The sequence below is a fragment of the Musa acuminata genome, chromosome BXJ3-8 (assembly GCF_036884655.1).
Source record: "Musa acuminata AAA Group cultivar baxijiao chromosome BXJ3-8, Cavendish_Baxijiao_AAA, whole genome shotgun sequence".
NCBI classification, from domain to species: Eukaryota; Viridiplantae; Streptophyta; class Magnoliopsida; order Zingiberales; family Musaceae; genus Musa; species Musa acuminata.
This window is the reverse complement of record NC_088356.1, coordinates 3,104,193-3,129,155: the sequence shown is the minus strand read 5'-3', so window position 1 is coordinate 3,129,155 and position 24,963 is coordinate 3,104,193. Positions and strand designations below refer to the sequence as shown.

At 42.1% G+C, this 24,963-nt stretch overlaps 5 protein-coding genes across 11 annotated transcripts; 2 read left to right on the top strand and 3 right to left on the bottom strand.

The window, feature by feature from the left end:
- The first annotated feature begins 206 nt into the window (after window positions 1-206).
- Window positions 207-5,172, top strand: LOC135645686 (glucan endo-1,3-beta-glucosidase 8-like). The gene is made up of 3 exons (XM_065164320.1): window positions 207-960; window positions 1,034-2,137; window positions 5,079-5,172. Exons 1-3 carry the CDS (start codon window positions 626-628, stop codon window positions 5,170-5,172), a joined length of 1,533 nt encoding a protein of 510 aa, XP_065020392.1. The 5' UTR covers window positions 207-625.
- Window positions 5,173-6,403: 1,231 nt separating this feature from the next.
- LOC135644386 (uncharacterized) lies at window positions 6,404-11,283 on the bottom strand. 3 transcript variants are annotated; one of them, XM_065161918.1, is made up of 5 exons: window positions 10,930-11,283; window positions 9,969-10,652; window positions 9,744-9,893; window positions 7,102-7,149; window positions 6,404-7,020 (listed from the first exon to the last, which is right to left on the bottom strand). In XM_065161918.1, the coding sequence occupies exons 1-5, from the start codon at window positions 11,122-11,124 to the stop codon at window positions 6,583-6,585; spliced, it is 1,515 nt and encodes a 504-aa protein (XP_065017990.1). In that variant the 5' UTR covers window positions 11,125-11,283; the 3' UTR covers window positions 6,404-6,582. The 3 variants fall into 3 exon arrangements, with proteins under 3 accessions (XP_065017990.1, XP_065017989.1, XP_065017991.1); XM_065161917.1 differs by having other exon boundaries at window positions 9,744-10,652; XM_065161919.1 differs by having other exon boundaries at window positions 6,764-6,979; window positions 9,744-10,652.
- Window positions 11,284-12,038: 755 nt separating this feature from the next.
- Window positions 12,039-17,895, top strand: LOC135646154 (T-complex protein 1 subunit theta-like). Its single transcript, XM_065165369.1, has 13 exons — window positions 12,039-12,356; window positions 12,980-13,242; window positions 13,352-13,498; window positions 13,582-13,743; window positions 14,881-14,958; window positions 15,142-15,275; window positions 16,036-16,108; window positions 16,196-16,273; window positions 16,356-16,478; window positions 16,649-16,743; window positions 17,120-17,329; window positions 17,535-17,592; window positions 17,717-17,895. Exons 1-13 carry the CDS (start codon window positions 12,209-12,211, stop codon window positions 17,780-17,782), a joined length of 1,635 nt encoding a protein of 544 aa, XP_065021441.1. The 5' UTR covers window positions 12,039-12,208; the 3' UTR covers window positions 17,783-17,895.
- Window positions 17,896-18,000: 105 nt separating this feature from the next.
- Window positions 18,001-20,517, bottom strand: LOC103993855 (protein SINE1). Of its 5 annotated transcripts, none has more exons than XM_065165366.1 (4): window positions 20,392-20,517; window positions 20,201-20,318; window positions 18,721-20,084; window positions 18,001-18,649 (listed from the first exon to the last, which is right to left on the bottom strand). In XM_065165366.1, the coding sequence occupies exons 3-4, from the start codon at window positions 20,026-20,028 to the stop codon at window positions 18,224-18,226; spliced, it is 1,734 nt and encodes a 577-aa protein (XP_065021438.1). In that variant the 5' UTR covers window positions 20,029-20,084; window positions 20,201-20,318; window positions 20,392-20,517; the 3' UTR covers window positions 18,001-18,223. The 5 variants fall into 5 exon arrangements, with proteins under 5 accessions (XP_065021438.1, XP_065021439.1, XP_009412335.2 ...); XM_065165367.1 differs by having other exon boundaries at window positions 18,721-20,063; XM_009414060.3 differs by having other exon boundaries at window positions 18,721-20,318.
- Window positions 20,518-21,733: 1,216 nt separating this feature from the next.
- Window positions 21,734-23,003, bottom strand: LOC135644648 (NADPH-dependent aldehyde reductase-like protein, chloroplastic). The gene has a single exon (XM_065162417.1). The coding sequence runs from the start codon at window positions 22,880-22,882 to the stop codon at window positions 21,938-21,940; it is 945 nt and encodes a 314-aa protein (XP_065018489.1). The 5' UTR covers window positions 22,883-23,003; the 3' UTR covers window positions 21,734-21,937.
- Between the last annotated feature and the right edge of the window lie 1,960 nt (window positions 23,004-24,963).

Sequence of the window (24,963 nt, the reverse complement as noted above, 5' to 3'; positions counted from 1 at the left end):
TCGGCGGTAATACTTCACGAACCAGAACCATTGGTACCCACGATTTCACCCGTCTGATTGTGTGGCCCACACATGATAACACAGACACGGATTTCCGAAACGACGTCGGTGTCCCAAAATAGCCCCCCCCTCCCCCCCACATGACGCGGGCCACGTCACGACACGGTCCGTCCCACGATCCCATGCGGCGCCACGTTCCGTGGAAACCGTTTCATGGCGCCTCCTCTCCCTCCTCTCCTGTCTCTGCTCTACTTCTGTTCGGTCTTCTCTTTCCTTTCTTTGCCTAACCCTCTCCCCCTTCTTACACCGACCTAGTTCGCGCCACAAGGAGGGATATTGCGCCGATTTTAGCTTTAAGGGACTCGATTTGGCCCTGTTCTTGAGGCGACATTCCGGTTTCTAGTTGATCCTTGGCGATTCTTCGCCATCCGCAGTACCGTCTGTGTTTACAGGACCTCCCACCTCGGAGATCCGGGCGGTTTCCTTACCCAGGTCGGTGGTCCATGAGTCTCAAATCGGAGCCTCGTCCCAGAATCCCCAGAAGAATTTGATTCTGGGGGCAAAAAATTGTCTTTTTGGCTGGTGCTGGTTGAATCCTGTGTGGTGGTTCTCGACTCGAAGCAGAATGGCTACTGCTTGCCGGTTCTTGGCATGTCTACTACTACTCGTCGCCCTCCGGACTTCCATGGTGGATGGCCTCGGGGTGAACTGGGGGACGATGGCCACCCACCGGTTGCCGCCCAAAACCATCGCGCAGCTCCTACAAGACAACGGCATCAAGAAGGTCAAGATATTCGACGCGGATCCGTCCTCCATGAGCGCATTGGCCGGGACAGGGATCGAGGTGATGATCGCCATCCCCAACGACATGCTCGCGAAGATGAACGACTACGACGCGGCCAAGCAGTGGGTGAAGAAGAACGTCACCCGCTACAACTTCAACGGCGGAGTTGACATCAAGTATGCGTTTGGTCCCTTTGGCGTCGCTCCTTGGTAATGTCGCCATGTTCTTCTGACTCTATTGTTTGTGCAGATACGTAGCAGTTGGTAATGAACCCTTCTTGAAGTCATACAACGATTCCTTCACCAACATCACCTTCCCGGCGCTGAAGAACATCCAGAACGCTCTCAACGAAGCAGGAATAGGAGACGCCATCAAAGCCACCGTCCCCCTCAACGCTGACGTCTACGACTCACCGGCGAGCAACCCGGTGCCGTCGGCCGGAGACTTCCGAGCTGATATCCGTGACCTAATGGCGCAGATCGTCGAGTTCTTCAGCCTCAATGGTGCGCCCTTCACCGTCAACATATACCCATTCCTGAGCCTGTACGAGAACAGCGACTTCCCCATCGACTTCGCCTTCTTCGACGGCACCAGCGCTCCCGTTGTCGACAACGGGGTGGCGTACACCAACGTGTTCGACGCCAACTTCGACACGCTGGTCTCGGCTCTGAAGAAGGCCGGCTTCGGCGATCTGCCTATCGTGGTGGGGGAGGTCGGCTGGCCTACGGACGGCGACGTGAACGCCAATGTGGCCATGGCGGAGAGGTTCTTCGGTGGCCTCCTGAAGCGCCTTGCAGCCAAGAGCGGGACGCCGCTACGGCCGAACATGGAGATGCAGGTGTACTTGTTCGGCCTCGTCGACGAGGACGCAAAGAGCGTGGCGCCCGGGAACTTCGAGCGCCACTGGGGGCTCTTCACCTACGACGGACGGCCAAAGTTCGCCGTCGATTTCTCCGGGAAGGGACAGAACGGGATGCCGGTGGGAGCGAAGGGCGTGCGGTACCTGCCGACGAGGTGGTGTGCGTTGAATCCGGCCGCCACGGACCTCGGCAAGCTCGCCGACAACGTCAACTTCGCCTGCACGTACGCGGATTGCACCGCCCTCGGCGGCGGGTGCTCCTGCGATGCGCTCGACGCTTCAGGGAAAGCTTCGTATGCCTTCAACGCGTACTTCCAAGCTCAGAGCCAGAACGGGGAGAGCTGCTATTTCCAAGGACTCGCCATGGTGACGACGCAGAATATCTCGCAGGGCTCCTGCAACTTCACGATTCAGATCGCATCTTCCGCCGCTTCGACCTCTCGCCGGGCGCGGCTGGTGGTGCTTTTGTTGGCGATTGCCGCCGGGCTCTTGATGTAGATAGAAGTAGTGGATTTATCTGTGATTGACTTATTCGTGTTATATGCTCTCGAAAATAGCAACCGTCGTCATATGTTACGATGTTAGATTTTGTGTGCATCGATCGATAGATTTGGTGTTTCACATTGTTCAACGAATTCATCTTCGAACTATTTGTGCTCGAGATTGTTATACACTGCTAGTCGCCCTTGATACGTTTATTTTCACCAGCTTGTTTGATATCGTTAAGGAATATAAGTGTCGTAAAAAAAAACTTTCGTATAAGAAAAATATTTAGATTATCTTCCACCTACCAACACATATGGACAAAAGTCAAAGAGGAATTGTTCGTAGCTTACTTACCTCCATCGCTCATATGAACAAAATACTGAGAGGGGGACATTGGGATGATTACATATTGCCCCCTATAAGGTCAGGTATAAAAGTTAATCTTTGATGCTATGCACAAGAAGGGCTCTTTTTCTAAGACAAACTCACACCTACTAAAAGACATTGATCATTAACTTAGCGTCGAAGAGACGGGTCAAAAAAATTTTCCTGACATCAATCTTAGTTAAGAGCTCGACGCTTTCACCTAAAAGTCACCTTAGTCACCACATCGGATACTCTTGCGCCCTTGAGTTCGGACCACATCATATTGACTCAAACATTGACGATGATTTCTCCTAACATTTTTTATACTAGAATGAGGGCTTGATATTGTAAGAATGTTTGCTTGTCAATCCTCTCAATGAATGCTTCAGCGATGAGACCTTTATTCAAGAGGGTAGCTGTCATCGTCCCCTCACATGGATACATCCACGTCAGTGCAAATGCTAGCGTAGCACTTGTTGGGAAATCTCATATCGGCATCTCATATGCAGGAGAAAACAAAAACAAAATCAGATTTTTCAAAGTCAATTACTTAGTCGTTGTGCAATGATTAGTGTGCGAGAAAATCATAAAATCGAAAACTGCACGTATCATGTGAAAAGTGTTATCTAGGGAGATTGTATATCCCTAAAATTTCTAGATCCGATGGAGAGAATAAAGGAGAACTCGTGTGCTCGTCTTTAGCGGTGATCCACATGGTAGACGCGATAATGACACTCCTCGAATCGCTGCAGGATCTCCCTCTCCATGCAAATCATAAGGTTGTTAGAGTCAAGGAGGCTGAGGAGAATAGGAGGAGCGACCATTAGAAGCTTTAGCCTATGAACCTTGAGGTTCCTCCTATTTATAGAGGTGCATGCAGCTTAATTCTTAATGGATCCTGACCTTGTTGGGTATTAGATCGCTATCCAATTACCCAATCTCATTGGATTTCATCTATAGAATCCAAAATAGGAGCTTTGTGGATATCTCATATTTGTATCTCTATTCATCGCAACATTCATTATATGTGTGTGACCCTCTATGCTCAATATCGAGTTGGCTGTGAGTTGCTCATATCAGAACTCATTCTGATATAGTGAATTATTATATCCATAATAATTCACTCGACTCATCGACTATGGACATATTAGGCCACTATGCTATAGTCCTTAGATGATATAGAGGAACTAATTCATTGGACCTATCTGTCCACAGTTATCATATATCTATAGTCCATCATCCATCTAATATCCCAAAGACCATATATTCAACATGGTAACATCAGGCACATACGAAATTATGTCCAAGTCTTGCTCTAATCGGATTCTCCCGAAGAATTCATTCTCTCTCAATCCAAACAACCTTAGCCATAGATTTTATCGAGCATACACAAGATATTCCTCTTGCGATACTAAGAGTAGATGATCCTCTGTTGATACTCAATTGCCTTCGTAAGGTTAGCTGTCATTCCCGATAATCGGTTGTGCTAGATTTAAAACTTCCAAACTTGTAAGTCTGACGTTAAAGAATGAAGTACTTATACAAGGCATCATTGTGTCTGAAGTTTAAGGACCAAACATACAACTGGGACTATAGAATCACTATCTATGGGTTGGCTCCTTGAGTGGGTTATCCCTTTAAGGGCACGAGACCTTCCTCACAATGACGTTATATTTCTTTCTTAGTTTGTTGATGCAGCCATGATGATTAGATTGAGGCAAGTCCAGTGCCTCTACTAACGACTTGCAAACAAGCTTTGGCCGAATGAGGCTTTGTTGTGCTCGGCAAGGAGCCAAACACCTTCTTCTTCAAGTGTAGATTCATGCTAGTAAAAGATCCATGTCACAAAGTTAAGGACTACAAAGAGAGGTGAAGTGAAGTGATGGGAGGTTCAGATCGTACCCCAAGGAGCCCAATTGAGACCCACATCGATCAACCAGTCCTTGTCCATCTTCCGGACTATCTTAAAGGAAGAGAGTACGCCCCTTAATTGAAGCATTTAACATGCCTTCTTGTTCGACAGGAAATGAGAGGTATTGTCAATGCAATGTGTCGACCAAGTAAGGTCGAATCTCTAGTCTCAACTTGAACTCACAAGAACGAAGTGCTCCTTCCAACCTTTATGGTTGGAAGGGGTACTACTGACCTTGAGACCTCTCCGAGAGGCTAGGAAATAGTCACTTCTTCCCTTGCACAACTAAAAATAAATGACGAAAAGGATGTAGGTCGGAGTAATAATAGCACATCGACATTCTTTGATGAACACTATTAAGTATTGTCATAAGTTGAGCACCATTTGAGAAAACGATATCCTTCACCATTAGAAGCAGGATACTATCATCGAAGGAGGGGAAGATGAAGTCCCGCCTTAAGGGAATTGCAAGATAAGCAAAGAGACCTAAGCGTGAGGTCGAAAAGGCCCTGATCGAGTCGAGGGACTTGTAAATCAAATTTGGCGGGGATAGACATGCTTACTATTAAGTCGTGCTCACCTAGTTCACAATAGATATAGAGAGGCGTGCTCATCATTGAGTCGCATTCATATGAACTTTTCATAAACTCTAAGTCTTGAAAAACCTTCAGGTTCATGGGAGATGCCTCCTTCGATGAAGGGGAGGACACAACCTCCTCTGCCCTTGGATTCTCCAAAGATGGAGTACAGACCTCAATCGACTGATGGCCAGAGAATCAAGAGGAACTTGTATAAAAAAGGAAAGACATATCAAACTAAAGCAAAAGAGCAGGATGACTGACGATTGGTTTGTTTTAGAACTGATATTGGGATAAGGGATTTAAAAACTGACCCGCCCTGTTGGGAACGGGGGCGAGGTGGAGAATACTCTTAAGGAGGCCTTGAGGGTGAGGTTGAAAGCTTCTAAGGAGGCTTTAATTGGAGTCTTTGGAGGCTAAGATGAAAGAATTAATTTCGCTCTATAAGAGGAGGGGGGATTTATAAAGAGGATGTTGATCTCTCTCCTCCTACAATCAAGACAAGTGTCCCTTCAGGATAAATCCCAAGAGATACTAAAAACAAGAGGATCCAAAATCCACCATTGCAAAGAGAGGACTTGAAGCTCGTCATGATAGGAGAATGACTAGCAGTCCACCATGGTGGAGGGAGGACTTGAAGCCAACTACGATAAAGGGAGGATTTAAAGCTCGCCACGACGGACGAAGCATCGTGGGAAAAAAAGGTCTAGGTCACCCTTCACTCATCTACCTGCATTGACAAAAGTCCAAGGCATGTCATTCAAAGCTATCTCCCCATATCGCCCACATGGACAAAACGCCAAGAGGGGTCCATTAGGGCGACTACAGATTATCCCCTTTAAGACTAGGTATAAAAGTTAATCCCTAGCGCTACACTAGATGGACTCTTTTTTCAAAATAAAGCCACACCCACTAAGAGACATCGATTACTAACTTAAACGTAAAAAGGATCGGGTTGAGGAATTTTCCTTACATCAATCTTAGCACAGGTATCGCCTCGGGAGTTTGACACTTTCACCTTAGAGCCACCTCGAACACTCGTGCACCCTCTAAGTTTAGATCATGTAAGATTGACCCGATCATCGTCAACAATTTTTCATAACGTATATCAATTCAAAACTCGATTAATATTATAGTCTTCACACGTGCTAAGAACAAGCTGGAAATAACCACTCTTTACCTTTGGTATAAGATGTCAACTAAACTAGTGAAGATCACACATAAACAACATCATCGGCACAAAAATTTAATTAAATGACTCAGCTATCATTTAAAGAGCGGAAGTTGAAGCTTCCAAGGGAAATAAGCTCTCCAACAAATACATTTCTGAAGAATTTTCAACAGTTGGTTGTGCTTCTTACAGGGAAAAAATGTTTGAGACAATGGGGAAAAGAATAAAAATAACAACACTCCTCCAGTGTAGTAAGTGTTTTAGGCATTCCATTCTGGCAATGGTCGATGAATTTTAACACCTAAAAGGTTTCCATTTTACACTCATCAGCAGCACACCTCAAACAAGATGGAGTAAGCAATCATATTGTTATCAAATGTACACATGAATATCCTTATCTTGCTCGTAGTCTGGAACAAGAATCGGCTATCTAGAAGATGTAACATTTGCTTCGGTTGGTTTGCTATTAGGTTGAGGGTCTTTTACTGAATTGGAAGATACATCGATGGCGATATTCCCCAGTCCTACTGCCATTGCCTCCCTTTCATCTTTCTCCACCTGTTTCTCTGAATCACCATGCTTTGAAGATTGGTTTTGATTTGAGACAGATAGACTTGGCTCCTGTGTTCGTGGCCCTGCATCAATCCATGGGTGTTGAAGCAATTGGCAGGCTGTGGGTCGCTTGTCAGGAATGAAGTCTAGTATGGGAACAAGAAAATCGGCCATGTCGTTGGCATCTTGCTCACTGAATTCATACTTCTCCATGAGCACTTTGTTTAGGGGCCAAAATCTCAAGCGGCGGATGTGCCTTAAATCGCCATACCTGTTGAAAAATTCACGAGAGTATCGACCACCCAAGGCAATCTGAAAAAAGAAGTTATTTTTGTAACAAAATCTGATAGGAAGTTCATAGGTCAGCCTTTCAGAGGGGTATAGATAGCTTACCTTACGAGGCATCATCCCAAGAAGCTCCATCATCAGTGCCAAATGGTCCTACAAAATGTAAGGATCATAATAATTAGAAAAAGTAAATCTAATAGTTAGAACCTACTACCACAAGACCAAATTCCATTGTGTAGCCTATACTACGAATGTGATTTGAACTGGAGGCACAATAGTATTCAGTATGGCAGCACAAAGAGAATAAAATATCATATAACCTCTAAGTTAGACAAGGATAATTTTTAAACGACACATTTCAGCACTGTGACTGTATAGATTCAGAGCCAAAAAGAAGTTGATATCAAGGCTGGCATGAATGCATAATCTACATGCTGAAAGGACTGTCAATTGTTTAGGAAAAACATGTCGGATACTATACAGAGATGCCCAAGGCAATCTTCACTGGTAAGAAATCTTTAGCAGTGTACTTAGCCAGGCAGCAATTTTTCAAGATAGGTCAACATCCTCACTCAGGACTCCCAAGTAATCTATCCACTTTAAGCATTGTGTCTATCATATCATAAACATACAGGGAAAGTTAGAAGAGGAGAGCTCAGAATACTTAGGGTGTAGCAAGCGAAATTTGTTCACAAAGATGCAAGGAGTGTATCTTTTCATTTTACATGTACCTGCAAAGGAAAAGCTAATATGATAATCCATCCTGTTACATTAGATGGTTTTGCCACTATTTTTCATTCCCCTGTTAAAAAGCCCAAGATTGGTTTAACTCAGTAGCATCCTCACTAGAGAGCTATGTAGCATAATCTAGTCTGGAGGATTAATCATGCAGAAGTCCATTTGCAGATTTTCAGTGCAGAACATCTATTGTAATGTTATTTTTCATAATCAATTGCAACAATTTAACCACTATAATTTTTTTCTTTTGACTAATATTACTTATACGATTAGTTATATAGTTCTTCTAGTTTATTTTACTTTTCAATCTTCTATAAATCAACCACTCTTAACTACTGTACTCTAAATGTTAATATAGAAGATGGCAGAAGTTATTAAAATATGACGAGAAGTCAGTTTCTGGTTTACATCTTATGTCTACTCACCATGACCTTGAAACAATTTTTATTCTTTATGTTGAACTTTATCCCATCATGTGAAAACAGATCTTCAATACTAATTTGTATATTATATAATGCCAACAACTAACACACAGTTGCTTTGTTTCTGTGTTCGATTAGCACTTCATCAAATAGAAACAGGAGTCAGTTTGTTGCTGAGTGTTCCCTAATTTAAAATTCAATGTAGATCCTAAGAACTAAATCTTATGATACTCAATATACACAGTTGCTCTAGTTATAGATGTTGCATTAAGACAACTATCTTTTGTACCTGATTAACAAAAGCCTAAAGGCCATGAATTGGAAAAAATGTGGCAGTCATTACTATGGCTGACATCACGAAAAAGTTTGCTGGTTCGCAATGATGAAGCACTATTAGCCACTTTGAACTTTGAGGTCAAACGAAATGATCTACAGGTGCCTTACAACATGAAACAAATATAGATATGTTCACTCCACACAAACTGGTCAGAGTCCTAAAGGGATTGTTCAAAACTGAATCAGGTTTGTGGATGAAACTACAAGTTGAGTTAAATCTTAAGCATGCTATGAAACCCTTGTGCTTCCGTTCTTTTCCTCACTCTATTTTACACACATCATCATTCCTCTGTAAGTGGCAAGTACTAATTAGCCATAAGTACAAGCCACCAATTCTGCAGCATGCTTCTAGTGGCTCCAGATATGAGAGCTAAAACAAAGGCTATTAATAATCATTTCTGATTCTTCATTCTTCTTCTCCTCTTACAAGAGTATGGAAGTATACCAATATTGGAGAACAAAAACTTCCTTTTGCTTCACGGAAGTCATATACTAAACCTATCAAACTGCCTGTTCTGTTGTAGGAGAGGGCCAGCTACCGTAAGTCACTAAATTTAACCTTCATAAGTCATTAAATTTTATGGAATTGGATCAGTAACAAAGGACTTCTGAAGAATTTATTTTCTGAAATTTCCCATGATACACAAGTTTAATGTACTGTTCAATTTTCTCTTGTCATGTTAGGTTGGGTCAGGTTGGATAATCGCCACTAGTCTAATCAGGAAATATCAGATACTTGAAGAGGATCAATTTCAACTCACATTCAATGAGATCAATTTTTTTACTTCTCATCTATTTATTTTTGTGATGATCTACCGTGCCTGAGATTGGGAAACTTTATGGGGTCATAAAGCATAGAATATATTGGCAAAAAAGTGAAAACTGATCATAAATCATTAGTCTTGTTATATTAGTTTCATATATATACATGTGAGACTGTAAGCCATAGAAGCTATATCTTGATATTTGGTTACTTCAGTATAGAAAGAGATATTACGTAGTTTAGTAGTAAATTATCTCTTTTATCCCCATCTTTTATCTTTGGGAGGTCAATTCTCCTCCTCACATTGTAGAGCACCCCAAAAGGAGTCATATTCTATCGATAGTGGTTAGGCACTAACAATTTTCAAAGTAGCAACGGTAGTAGCATAATTGTTGTTTGAAGTAAATGTGACAGATCAAGTATATTATTTGTGTAGCAAAAAAAAAGAAAACTTTAAACCTTTAAAGTGAAAGTTCCATGGCACCTACCTCATCTCGGTCAAAATTATCACCACTATGCGGATCAAATAGTACATCTCCTGTTGCAAGCTCAAAGCATATGCAGGCAAATGACCACATGTCGGCAGATGTAGAGTATTTAGACCCGAGAATCACCTCTGGGCATCGGTACTGCCTTGTCTGGATATCATTTGTGAACTGCTTATAGGTCCAACATGCATTTCCAAAGTCAACAATTTTGCACCAAAGATCTACCTCCATTGCTAGCCTCTTTCTCGTGGCTCTGATCCCTCTCCTGTGGCCCTGTGGTGCTCCACTGTGCGTCTCACCACTGCCACCACAATCATTTACCACTCTCGAGTCTCCATTATCTTCCAAGCCATCGGCATCCCCAGCCATGGTTGCTGCACTCCTTGATGTAACAGCAGCTGCATTCTTCGCCTTCCTTCGGATCTTTTTCTTCTGGTTTTGTGTGAGTTCCCCATTGGACCGAGCTGGTGACGCTGGCAGTGGTTCTTCAGATTTGTTGGTGGACAGGATGAGAGGAGCACCAGAACGAAGTGGATCCTTGTTTGGGTCAATGCTGGACTTGAGGAGAATGTTTTCTGGCTTGAGGTCAGTGTGGATGATAGACAGGTCACGGTGGAGGTAGTCCAGGCCAATAAGGACATAACGGCAGATCTCCTTCACCTTGGAGAGAGGTATCCCTCGGTAGTCAGTGTACTTGATGAGTGTGAGAAGGTTATCTCCGAGGAACTCAAAGACCATACACACATGGTTTCCATTCGGCCCTGAATGCTTGAAATGGTCAAGCAACTTGACCACACAACGAGTATCATCAGCATCACCCTCCGCAATCTGCTTCAAGATCTTTATCTCATCCATTGCGGCCTCCGTGTAGTGCTGTGCACTCTTCTGCACCTTCAATGCCACATACCGCTGCAATGTACGAAGCAAGATTATATTTTATGGATATTTTCTCCAATTTAAAGCAATAAAATGCTCTGCCTTTGTTCCCAAGGGGAGACATTTTAAGCAGATATCAGATTCTCAATCAAGATCCGACTTTTATTCAATTTCCTGAAGTCTTGAGCTGCGCCGCTAATGGGTTTTCATTGTTGGGGGGGTTTAAGAGAAATTACAGCGACTCTCTCAGCGATTCCCAGTATAAGTGGGGTTTGAATAAAAAAGAAAATGAGGGTTTAGAGGATCTTACGGAGTGGACAGTATCCCAAGCGAGCCACACGGTGGAAAAGTGGCCCCAACCAAGCTTGGCCTGGACGATGTAGGCGCCCTGCTTGAAGGAATCCCCAACTCGGACCGCGTGGTACCCGCCCCGTCGGTAGTCCTCGGTGCCCTCGTCCTCCGACGTGTAGTTGCTGCTCTCGCTCCGCCCGTCCTCCTCCGCCATCCGATCACCACCGCCACCGCCGGAACCCCGATCCGACGCCAAGATCTAATCCGAAGCCCCCTCGATCTCCTCGCCCTCTCCCTTGCCGTGCTAGGGTTTTGTGGCCCGCTCGCCGTCGCTCCTTCCCTCCCTCTTCTCTCCGTCGCTCGGCCTGAGCAGAAACATAGATCAATAAAAATAAATATACACCGAGGAAGCTTACGATGTACCGCAGGCGTCATCCAACGACGAAATCTCCTCGAGTCTAAACGAGCAGCATCATGACGTGTCCTGGTAGTACTCTATGGTCCAGTTTAAATTAAAACGTGTAGAAGGCTCATAAAACACCTGGAGACAGAGTCTGGACTACTTACTGTTGCAGCAAAATAATTGGGGAGGCAAAGAAGAGGAGCGGTTTGCTTCGAGTGGAAGGGCGATGCAAATTATGTGGCAAACGGTTGTTGGATAAAGTGCAAGGGGGCCATTGCTAACCAGTGGGCCACCACCTGTTATGTTTTTGATTTTTTATTATTATGGTGATATTTAATATCAGCTGAAATATGTGAAGCAATTCATTCCATCAGTATCATAATATTTTACGCATACGTGTAATATCTTAAGGCTGTTGCCATTGCTTTCGCGGGGCCCATGGAGGCTAACCAATAGGAGCTCAGCTAAAACAAAAGGTAACTGATATTAGAAGCTGATTTGTATCCTCAAAAATACTAAAAAGGGAAAAATAAAAGAAAATTAATAGAAAGAATCGGAAGCTGGCCGGGTTCGCAAGAGCGGTTCGGTTCGGTTCGGCCTTCGTCGATTCGGCCACCGGATAGGGTTCCAGATCCTTCCGGTCTCACGTGTGAATCGCACGTGATAAACGAATTCACCGTTGTCCCCTTCCCTTTTCTTCGTTGTCTACCCCAAACCCCAAACCCTTCACGGCAAGCGTGCAGACGCAGCAGCAAGCGAGTGAGGGAAGGGAGAGAGCGCTCGGTTCCAAGAACTCTAGGGTTTTCCTACGGCTTCCGCAGCCGATCGCGTTGCCTGTTTCTAAGGTTTCGCCCTTCCTTTTCGTTGCTCCCGGTGTCTCTAGAACAAGGGCGGTATGGCGTTCGGGCTGCCCGGGTACGGGATCCAGGCGATGCTCAAGGAAGGGCACAAGCACCTCTCGGGGCTCGACGAGGCCGTTCTCAAGAACATCGACGCCTGCAAGCAGCTGTCCGTCATCACCCGCACCTCCCTCGGGCCCAACGGTGTGCACTTCCGCACTTAATCTCGCTTCAAACAGGGAAAAGATAGATTTTTATTTGTTGCGGGCTTGACCTTTCGTATAATTCCTTACGTAGAGACTTATCGGTCGCCGGATGTTGTTATATGTTATACGATTCCGGTAGATGAAACAATGCTTTGCAGAGATAAAACAAATTGACTACATATTAGAGTTTTGTGTTTCCTTTGAATGCTTTACTGCATGTAGGAGTTATTTTGTTGGGTATGGAAGATCAGCGTTTGTGTAAGTGCTGGGTATATTAAGTAGGTCGAAGAATATTTGTCTGGCAAATTCCAAACTAGTAGTTTGGAAACAGAGACCCGTCCTATGGAACTTATCAGAGACCACATTAGTATCTAAGTTTACAGGAAACTTACCTCATTGTCCGTGGCTGCTATGTAGGTTAGAGAAGGAACATGATGAGTCATTGTTAGTGTTTGAACATTTTATTTCTTAAGTATTACTTGGCAGGGAATTCATTGATTGAATTGAATTCTTCCAACTAAAAACCAAGGTTCATCCTTATCCTTTTTTTTTGCTAATGTTCCAGAGTATTAGGATTTAGATTCATATGTTCAGTTGATAATTTTTTCTAAATTCTTTTAGGTATGAACAAGATGGTCATCAACCATTTGGACAAGCTTTTTGTGACAAATGATGCTTCCACAATCATCAATGAGCTTGAGGTTCAACATCCTGCTGCAAAGATTTTGGTGTTGGCAGGGAAGGCCCAACAGGAAGAAATCGGTGATGGGGCTAACCTTACCATTTCATTTGCTGGTGAACTTTTGCAAAATGCAGAAGAGCTAATCAGGATGGGTCTGCATCCGAGCGAAATCATCAGTGGTTATACTAAAGCTATCAACAAGGTTCTCTCGAGGGTTATCATTGAGTTTCTTTACTGTTCCTTTATGTTAACAAGGTTCTTTCCGTAGTGAAATAATCAGTGGCCGTGATTAAGCTTTTTCATATTTTCAGACAATTGAAATTCTAGATGAGCTGGTAGAGAAAGGGTCTGAAACAATGGATGTTAGAAGCAAAGAAGAAGTTGTTTCCCGGATGAAGGCTGCAGTTGCTAGCAAGCAGTTTGGGCTAGAACAACTTCTGTGCCCTATAATTGCTGATGTGAGTATCTCAGTTTGTTTCCAACCCTGCTATCTTATTGGTATTGTCATCTTTGACATGTATGGGTTGCCATCACATGTCAGGCATGCATCCAAGTGTGCCCAAAAAACCCAGCAAACTTCAATGTGGACAATGTTCGAGTTGCAAAACTACTTGGAGGTGGTTTGCACAACTCTACTGTTGTTCGTGGTATGGTATTGAAGAATGATGCCATTGGGACTATAAAACGAGTCGAGAAGGCGAAGGTACTGTATGCTTACTTTTAATGCAAATATGGTCCATTTTCTGATCCACTTCTGTTTGATACTTAATGGAACATGGCCTCCTTTCTTGGTAATTGCATCAAGTGTTACATGCCAGTTGTGTTTTAATCAAGTCCAGTTAGAACCCATGTTTATATCAGTCTGCAATCTAAAAATATCTGTTTTTTGGCAGTTTTGTGTGCACATGTAAACAAGAACCTGGTTTAGATGTGTAAGTACAAAATTCATGGTCAGATTGGTCAAGAAGAAAGCAAAATATGCAAAATTGATGATGAAACAATTGGATCCTTTATCTTTTAAGAGCCTAATATTCCATCAATCTTTAAAAAAAAAGTGTGTTTTATAAACAGGAAGTGTTTGTCATAGTAATATGAATTCCACTAGTGATATTTGTCTGACACATTTGTACAGGCAGAATGATTCCTGAAAAACTGGATATATGTATCTCTTGTATGTGTTCTTACCAAGTCTCCGTACTACTGTATTCTTCTGCATTTTTTAGCTTTTCGGATGATTGAGATCTAATGGCATTTCTTCATATGAGTAATTTCTTCTACTCTTGATTGCAATGTTACAGTATGTTGAAATTGATTTTGAACTACGGACATCAGAGATTCTTTCCCCCAAATAGTATAATCATCGTCCATTAATTTTCAGTGATGAATATTTTGGATGAACATAAGGATTTCACTACCTTGCATCATTATGTATACTGTGAAATTTAAATTCTGAATTTAAATACTTGTCCGATGCTCATTTCGATAAAATATCGAACTGGTAGGGTACCGCTATGCCATAACGTCCAGGATAACTTAAAAACAAAATAACAAATAACAAATAAAGAAACTTCGGTGGTGTGCTCCCTTTTCCGCTCTGGACCAGGATAAATAGTGTATTATGTATGAGGTGGGCATTCTTGAGATCAAATTTAGATTCAGTAAGAAGATATCTATTTGATTAGGATGATAGAAAATAAGCTGCTTATTCTTTCTGGCTGCTTTTGTTTTCAAGAAAAAGAGAATTCTTTTAATTAACAGTATTTTAATGTTCAGACTGCTTAGTAAACTTTTCTAGGTTATTGTTTTGTTTGCTTTTATGATGGTTCTGATCCTTTGCTAGATTGTGGTGTTTGCTGGTGGTGTTGATACATCTGCTACAGAAACTAAAGGAACAGTTCTAATTCAAAGTGCAGAGCAGGTACATGCATCTACATATTTTAACATGATGTATTTTTCACTGCATATACCTATTAATTGTGAAAGTCCAAGTGCTATTTGCTGACTATATCAGCTAGCTTCAATTTAGTTAGGGAGTCAGCTGTTTGATGGTAATGGCCAAGAAATGATCGTATTTTGACTGATGTTTCTCACGATTTTGAAGCTTGAGAATTATGCAAAAACCGAAGAATCCAAAGTTGAGGAGCTTATCAAAGCTGTTGCCGACTCTGGCGCCAAGGTGGTTGTGAGCGGAGCTGCTGTTGGAGACATGGCATTACATTTCTGCGAGCGTTATAAGTACATTTTCTTCTGCCGAAACAATAGCATCCATTTTCTGTTTGGTCTTTGTCTCTTTCCTTTTTCATTAATTATGTTTTTTTCTGGATTTGCTGTTGTTTTTGCATCGTGTTTTCAAAATATATTCTTTTTTAATGTCTATTTCACTTTTCTCTTACCATGCGTTATCTTCAATGTTTCTTCAGATGCAACCTGTAGTGTGTGTGTACTGCCTTTCACGTTTTTCATGCTACCAAGATAGGTCCATTATTTTGTAGATTAAAGAATAGTTTTTTTTCGGGGCAATAATTCTCTCTCTCTCTCTCACACACACACACACACACACACACACACAGGACAAATATGGTAAGAGCACCTGATATCTAGGGTTTAGCATCTGTTTATATTCACTTGACTTTGGTAGGTTTCTCGATCATGAATTAATTGATGGGCATGTGGTGGTTTTTGATGAGTAAATACTATTGGGACTTTTCGTATTTGCATCAAACATTACATCATAGTCATTGTAAAGTATATGTCATAACCTTTTTGGTGAAAGAAACTTGACCTAAGCTTTCAATAGACGTGATTATAATATTGCAAGGTAACAATTTCATAAGGGCTTTCAGAATGACCTACATTATGCATTAACATACATTGTACAATTCTAAGATGTAATGAACATAGGAGATGGCTGAACTAGACAAGGAAAAAATTTAATACCGACAAATGAAGCATCTTATTCATAAAGGAGAATATCTTTAACTTGATTATTTTGCAGACTCATGGTTCTAAAAATCAGCTCCAAGTTTGAATTGCGGAGATTTTGCCGTACAACTGGTGCTGTAGCTCTTGTAAGTTTGTTGTTACATTACATTTTCTTCTTGTCTTAATGGTGTGTACTATCGCAGTTGATAACTTGTGTTTAATTATTCATTCAGCTGAAACTGAGCCAACCAAATCCAGATGAACTTGGATACGCAGATTCCATTTCAGTGGAGGAAGTTGGTGGTGTTCGGGTATAGTAGCTGCTAGTTGTGTTATTTATGCTTTCTTGTTTATCCAGCTATCTGATCTAGCACTTTATTATCTTTTTGACAGGTAACTATTGTGAAAAATGAAGGTGGTGGAAATTCAGTTTCTACGGTTGTTTTACGGGGCAGTACTGACAGTATTCTAGATGACCTTGAAAGAGCCGTTGATGATGGTGTTAATACGTACAAGGTAAGCCTTTTGCAAGGATTATAGTTTTTTCATTGGGGTTAGGTTCGTTATATTGTTCAAAGTGTAGGATTTGACTGTGATCTTATGTGATCATATTTGCAAATTTGCATGTAATTTGTGCTTGCTGTAGCCTGTCTTTCCTTTTTAATATATTCTTTCCCATGGATCAGGCAATGTGCAGAGATAGTCGTATTGTTCCTGGGGCTGCTGCAACTGAAATTGAGTTAGCCAGAAAATTGAAGGAGTTCTCCTTAAAAGAAACAGGGTATTGTTTGTTTATGTTCTGGTTTAATTAACTGTGCCGAAAGACATCGATAGAATATATTCCCTTGAGAACCTCTGATACTTTTTTGGAACTATAAGGTTTTTCTTTGTGCTCCTGGAAACAATTATTCTCTCTTATGTATTTTGTTGCCTAAGATACTAGGTTTTATTTACTTTTTGGTATAACTTTATATAGGAAATCTATACCAAATAAAATGATTTTCAAAGTTTTGTGTTTCATATTGAAGTCTTCACGACATTTCCAAATAAAATGTCTTCGGATCCACTTACCCATTGGTCAAGTCAAGTCATCCCCAGTAAGTTAGGAACTGTGGAGGCGGTACCTTTTTGTTAACACCTTCAAGCTTCTTTTGCAGGTTGGATCAGTATGCAATTGCAAAATTCGGCGAAAGCTTCGAAATGGTACCTAGAACATTAGCTGAAAATGCAGGGCTTAATGCTATGGAGATTATTTCTTCCTTGTATGCTGAACATGCTGCTGGAAATATCAAAGTTGGTATTGACTTGGAAGAAGGTGTCTGCAAGGATGTTTCAGCCATGAATGTCTGGGACCTCTACCTTAGCAAGTGAGCCTCGAAAGATAATCCTAGTTAGCTTACTGTTATTGTAGTTATTTTTGTTAGCTAATTTAAGGTATGTAGAAAGTTTAAAGTTACTTTCTACTGTTAAGCAGATTCCAATAATTTCTCACATGTATACTTATGTTTATAATTTTTTAATTGCTGTATTATGATAGTATGATGCAAATGTGTTAATTTGTCCTCTTGACAGGTTCTTTGCCCTCAAATATGCTGCTGATTCTGCTTGTACCGTTCTCCGGGTCGACCAAGTAAGTCATCTCTCTTCCCATCAGATCCTCGATCTTCCTGACCAACAATGAAGTTTCAATGTTCAACATTATATTTGGGTATAATGCTCTTCTCCTTATCATTTCAATGTGCTTGGTTTGGCAGATAATAATGGCAAAACCAGCAGGTGGCCCAAGGAGAGATGCACCAGCAGGCATGGATGAGGATTAACTTTTTATATAGGTTGAGTGTCATTAGTAGCAATTTTGCAGCTTAAAAAGATTGACTATGACAAAATGGAGCAAACCGCACTTTGGATTAAGCTTATGATGTTGAACTCCTAATTTAGTGTCTACCAAGATGAATCTAAGTTCAGAAACAAGGTGGACTAATTCAAATTTCATCCACTTAACGATGCAGCACAGTCATAGCCCTGTGGCTGTTCGCTAAGCTGATGCTCTCGAGTTGCTTATCTAGTGAATTCACTCTCCAGCTTACGAACCATGATCTTAATATTCATATTGTCTCTAACAAAAACTATGCTGACTTCATGGTTGCAGTTTGCTCACTGACACCCCAGGCATCACTGCACTTGCCAGTCTACGATGCATACTCACTGAATTAAGCGTACAAAACTGTAGTAGGATGACAAGAAAGAACAAGGTGCAAAGATCAAGTAGGAACCAGACCCAGCCCAAGCTCATCGTTAGCAGCCTCCATCGATGAAAAGGTTATGGCAAGCAGCACAGCTGATGCAGCCCAGAGAAAACCTAGTGCAGCTGTGCCATACCCGATCCTCTTCCTGCTCTTTAACGGTGGTACTGCGTTCTTGACTTCGTGATCCGTTGTTCCATGCAACTCCTCGCTAATGCCGCTTTCAGGGACATCATCAGTAGATGAAACTGATTCCACGCCATCTCGCTCTTCTTGCTCATCATCCTTGAGATCGTTCAGCTTTCCAGCAGTCCCCACACTCTCCGAGTTCACTTTCTGAGATTGGCTTTCGCTGCTAAAAGCTCCACTCTGAAGGGATCGAATCGGCTTTCCCGGAGTAGTCTGTATTCTGACATCATCGATCGCCGGCTGCGGCATGGATTTCTGTGACACCGAAACGAAGATCAAGTTTGACGCAATACTGCGGCAGAACACTGAAGTGTTTGAGCTTGTACCTGAGGGCTTGCTAAGGCATCTGCTGCCATGGCGGTCTCACTGTCCTGCGTGAACCCACAGAAGCCTTCTGCCCGCTCTTTGTTGGGATCGTTCAGCTTGAAGTCGATGTGTTTGCCGTCGCTGCCAGAGCAAGCTCTCAGACACAAGCCATCCTTCAAGGATACATCCACCGGGCAGCCGTCATGGTTCCACAGTCTCCTGCTGGTGCGCCGGCCACGCTCGAAGTCGCACGAAGGCTGGGAGACCGAGGAGGGCGATTCGACGAATGCATCTTTCTTGATGTACGAGTCGACGGTGTGCGACTCCGGCGAGCAGAACTGGACGGGGGAGCCGCTTCGCCAAGGACTCTTCTCGTTCCTCCTGCGGAAGCTCGAGTTCACGACCGGGCTCGCACCGAGTTCGTGCCTCGAGCTTTCCTGTGCCGCCAGAGGCTTCGCGGTCTGCAGCGCCTCGAACGCTGCGCCCCTTACGAATGGCATCTTGTCGTCAGCATGGCATTTCTCCATGGCATCGACTATCTTGAAGACCTCCGAAGAGATGCTTCTCGGATCGACGCACTTCATCAGGAAGTTAATCATCTGAATGGCCGAGAAGCGTTTCTGGGAGTTGCTCTCCGTGGCACCGGTCGCCAAAATCTGCAGGCCAGATCGCACGAGAGACCTCGAGTAGGCCTCGGCTATGACACCATTGTGCTTCACCAACGACATGACCAGGCCCATATGAGCGTTGGTTTGGGTCACCTTCTCTTCCATGGCCCCTGCGACCTTCAAGCACACCTCGTTCACCATCTCGTCCGAAGCAAACCTCCAATTGCCCGAATCCACGAGGGCCTTGAGACAGAAAGCGGCCCCGGAGGCGGCGCCCTCTTGCGAGCCCATCAGCGCGTCGGAAAGAGGCTTACAGAGGGAGCAAATTATCCTCGTTTTCTCCTCGTCCGGGGTCGACGGATCGATCCCGTATCGAGCGATCGCAGGGACGACTTTGGAGCAGGCCTGGTGGAGGGGAAAGGATCCTCCGCTGGAGGACAAGGTGCACATGATGGTGGACATGATGTTGTCGATCTGCGGCACGATGCTGCGGCCGTGGACTCTAGCCAGGACCTCGTAAAGGGAGATGGTGCACTCGCCCGCGGGCACACCGAAAGCCCCGTTGGTGTCGGACACCTCGGCGAGGAAGCGTGGGATGGCTTTGGAGTCCAAGTCCTTGGCATAAGATTTCAGAGCTTTCATGGCGGATCTGCGGCTGTCAGCGTCCTTGTCGAGGTTCGCCAGCTCCTGCCGGAGCACCGGGCTAAGACTCCTACCCATAACGTGAGGATCGCTGCCGAAGAAATCAAGCCAAACTAGAACACATCCACCGATTACTAACGACAAAAGGCAAAAAGGAGGAACTTTGCTTGATTAGAGATCAATGCATCAGGTCCAGGGATTAGGACATGACAGTCCAAATCCTGACACAATTAGGGCAAACGAAACGCACCAGTTTCCCAAGAAAGAAGAAGGTCAAAGATAACTTCCACCAGAAACACAAAAGACGCTCTCGGGAGCAGAGATCACACGACCGATGAGGGAAAACAAAGGGCCATTTCCATCTTTCACTGGATTCGGAAGAAACACCTCAAGATCAACCCTGGTTGAGTATCACGAAAGGGGAAAATCGAAAAGACTAACCCGAGTTCAAAAGACAGTAGATTAGATGCCCTTCGTCGCAATCCCGCTTGTTCTCGTAGGAGCAGCAGCTAAGAAGCTAAGGTAAGGAGAGCGGGGCGGAAGGGGCTCAGACAGGAACAAGATGGGAGATTTCTAGGGCTTCGAGGGGGGGGTTTATATACTTGAGGGATGTGTGTGGATTTGGCGATGGGAGGGAAAGAGCGGCCTTTGGATTTGAATTTTTTTGGCAACGCGTCTCGCGCCCTTCTCCGGTGCGTTGGTCGGGTCCCACCTAAGTCTCTTTGTGCCCTCCTTCTTCTCCATGTAGAGTGTGGATGACAGCACGTTGGCTATACTAAACTCAAATATTTTAGTGTTATTCAAAATGATTTCAAATAAAAAGATTAACTAATAGATTTGTGTGTTATAAATCGATTCATTAATTAAAAAGAAAAAAAAAAGATGACCGATGTTTGGAATGATGAGAAAATAAAACCGTACATCTTTTAAGGAAACACTATATTAAAGTAATTTCTTTTATCTCATTCTGAACCTATTAAATTAAATTTGAATAATTAAATATTTGTCAAATATATCCCGAGAGTAGTCTTTTGTAATTCATCAAGATTAACAATCAAAATTAATCGTATTATATCGGTGTTATAATAGAGCCGAGGCCACACGAAAAGAAGAAAAAAAAACTCTCTCCTCGATCACGATAGATTGATAATCAAAGATATTGTATAACGCATCCATCTAAAACAAAAATATTAAAACGTTTGATATGTTTTAACTTTACTTACACATTATATCCTTTTAAAAAAATTTAAAAGCGTTTTACGTGTGTTAAAACATCCCTATGCATTCATCTTTCATGACATTCAAAGTATCCTCTAATTATTTTTTGTATGCAAGTAATAATGATCGGTATTTCAACATACACAAGTAAAGTGCAATGAGTAAAAAAATGACATATAAAGTATCTATTAAATATACATAAATTAGAATAATATCTATCTCTATTTAGATATTCGAGTTAATTAATGTATTATAGCGTAAGTAATACATTTCAAAAAATATTCTATTAGACAATTACAAAGCAAACATTATTGTATAAAGTGCCCCTCATATATGTATATTTAAATTAGAATCTGACCGAACTAAATTGGAAGGCTCAAATTCCTTCATGCCATTTAAGCTTAAAATGAAGGAATACTGATTTAATAATCATCGAATCGAATATTATTTTACATGAATATACTAAAACGAGATAGAAGATTTAAGATACTGAGTGTTCTTTTTGTTCTTGTCTGGATACATCCTAATCATCTCTATGCCACCAATTTATTGGCCTCAATTAAAGTGCTTTCATAGTAAGTTCTTTATTATCAGCAATCAAAATCCTTCTTTATGGAGCCTTTACAACTCAATTTCGTTATTATAGCAACACTTCAGTTCAGTGCAGTGTTTTGTTACGTGACATATCCATCTTTTTGGATTTAGCAGCTTAAAGCGTTCTCTCATGGCGGAGACGAAGGAAAGAGAAGTAAGTTGCAGCAGTATAGTGCTACACATATCCACCGTTGATCCGAATGATCTGACCGTTGATCCACTCCCCGGCATCGCTCGCCAAGAACCCCACCACGGGGGCCACGTCCTCCGGCTGGCCCAGCCGCCCCAGCGGGCTCTCCGCCTCGATCGCCTCGATCCGCTCCTCTGACTTCCCGCGGTAGAACAACGCCGTGGCGATCGGCCCCGGCGCCACCCCGTTCACCGTGATCCTCGTCCCCCTCAGCTCCTTCGCCAGGACCCTCGTCATCACCTCGATGGCGCCCTTACTGGCCGAGTACGTGCTGTAGCCCGGCCTCAGCGATCCCACCGTCGACGACGACATCGTGATGATCCGTCCCCCGCCGCCGCGCACCACCCGGTTGGCCGCCTCCCGGCAGCAAAGGAACGTGCCCTTGGCGTTGGTGCCGAACACCCACTCCCACTGCGCCAAGGTCGTCGCGGCCAGCGGCGGGTAATTGGGGTCTTGCACCCCGGCGGCGGCGACGACGATGTGGATCAGTGGGCCGAACGCGAGGTGCGCCCGGTCGAACAGCAGCTTCACTTGTGCCTCGTCTGTTACGTCCGACTCCACCGCGACGGCCCGCGGGCCGGGCTCGGTGCACGCTGAGTTGATCTCCGAGACCAAGCGGTTGGCCGGGGTGGGATCGCCGATGTAGCTTATGACCACCTTGGCGCCGAGGGAGGCGAGGTGGGCGGTGATGACGCTTCCGATGCCGCCGGAGCCTCCGGTGACGATGGCCACCCTGCCTTGGAGCGGCAGCGAGTCCGTGGGTGGACGCGCACGAGAGGCGAAGGAACCGGCGGTTCCGTTGCCCTGTGGCGGCCGGCTCACCTCGTGGGTTGGCGTGCAGGCGATGGAGATCGACGGCGGGGAGGCCATGACGCCGTCATGCTTGGAGCCATGGCCGTTGGGCTTGGTGAGGGCTGCCATCGCTTGCATCGTTCTCACCTTACCCGCGTCTCCATTGGAGCAGTCATGTGAGGTATATATATGCAGAGGAGGGAGTATCGGTGTAGTTTACGCTGCTGCTTCAACGATCGATCACACATGCGAGGACAAAGAGATGGAAAATAATAATCTATGGCTTCCTCTGCTGTGATCTGTCCTCGAAGAAGCGAGGACAGGAGAGGCAAGAAAAACGAGCTGCACGGCACTGCACGAGATCTCAAAGACGGTCTTCCGAGAAGAATCCAAGTTACGGTGTCGGAGCAGTACAACAAAGAGAAACGGAGGAAAAAAGATTCGCATGTAAGTTTCTTGTTTTCGTTCGGCCCAATTGAACCGGCTCAACCCACCATTTTTTGACAAGTCAATTCTTATTATTATCTAAATATTTTAATATTAAAAAATGAAATAAAATAATAATAATAATAAATCAAATATATACGTAACTTTTTTATGCTATTCAGAAAGTCTTTATCTGATTTATAGGTACATCGTCTTCGGACCCGTAAACTATAATGATGTTGATCCATACGGGTAATTAGATTTATCTTCTCATCTTTTCCTATCGTTATGAACGATAGAGAGACGATAAAATATCTATAATATCTAAATGACTAGTCGATTAAAGAAAGATGAGAGAAGATATGTAATCTCTCGGTAATGTCACGTATTCATGAATCCACTTTGGATCCCTAGAAGATCCTATCTATTTATAGGTGAGAGGAGATGGTTTGAGATCCTATCTATTTATAGGTGAGAGGAGATGGTTTGGAATAAATAATTAAGAGAGTCTCTCTCATCAAGATTGTCTTCATTAAAATTTTTTATAATTAAAATTTTTTATTGGTCGATAATCGTAATCATATTTATAATATACCTTTATCTAACAAAATAGAGCTACATAATATAATATTCTTTTACTTGGCCCATTAACTAGTAAGATTTTAAAAAATTTAAACCAAAATAAATAAAATAAAATTTTTATATTTAAAATAATATTATTTAATTAGATTTTAATTTTATATATATATATATATATATATATATATATATATATATATATATATATATGCATAATTTTTATAAAATAGGTTAATAAATTAAATAAATATAATACCACATTAAGTATGACTATCAATATGAGTCATAGTGATTATACAATATTATGCTTCCTTCTACGACAATATTGTCAACACTTTGTAATGCAATCCAAAATGATCATTTCAACTTGTCTTATCAAGATAATCCTATAATTACATTCAGTCATAATATATATATATATATATATATATATATATATATATATATATATATATATATATATATATATATATGTGAATAGGATAACAGAAATAAATAACTTTAATTATGTAAATAAAAATATTAAATATAATATCTACTTAAATATGTATTAACATATCTTTTATGGGTGTGCTCATAAACCCAATTATAAGAACATATTCTTTCAAATATTTTAGATTGTAAATCAAGTTATTAATATATCAACAATCAATATAGTAGAACTCAAATTATTAATTAATATTAATTATTTGTGGACTCTTTTCTCTAATAGAACAAATGTATAGAACTAATAGAGTATTTATTATTCTTAGAAAACAAAATCGATAAGTCAAAGTATCTTAAATGACTTGACAATTGAGTTTGATTATATCTAAAGTCTAAGATTAACATTTTGTAACCATAAAACTTGAACAGTGGTTTCAAAGTATACCATAAAATCAATCTTTATTATTGATAATACAATAATACATTATATTTTTCATGTAAATTGCCCCTCTAACTAATATTAATATAAAATATAAAGTAAACTTCATTTCGAGAAGATTCTTTTTCAATATCAAGTTAATCTAATTTTATACATGTGAGCATATAATCCTTTGTTAATTCTAGATATTTTATTAGCCTTTTAGCATTTCATTTATTAGTAACTCTAATATATACTTAGTATTTTAACTACAAAATTGATATGGAGTAGATTTTTTTCAGAATTATCTAAATATCTTAATTATGTATATCATTATAAATATTATTCTCTTTGATATCATTTATAATTA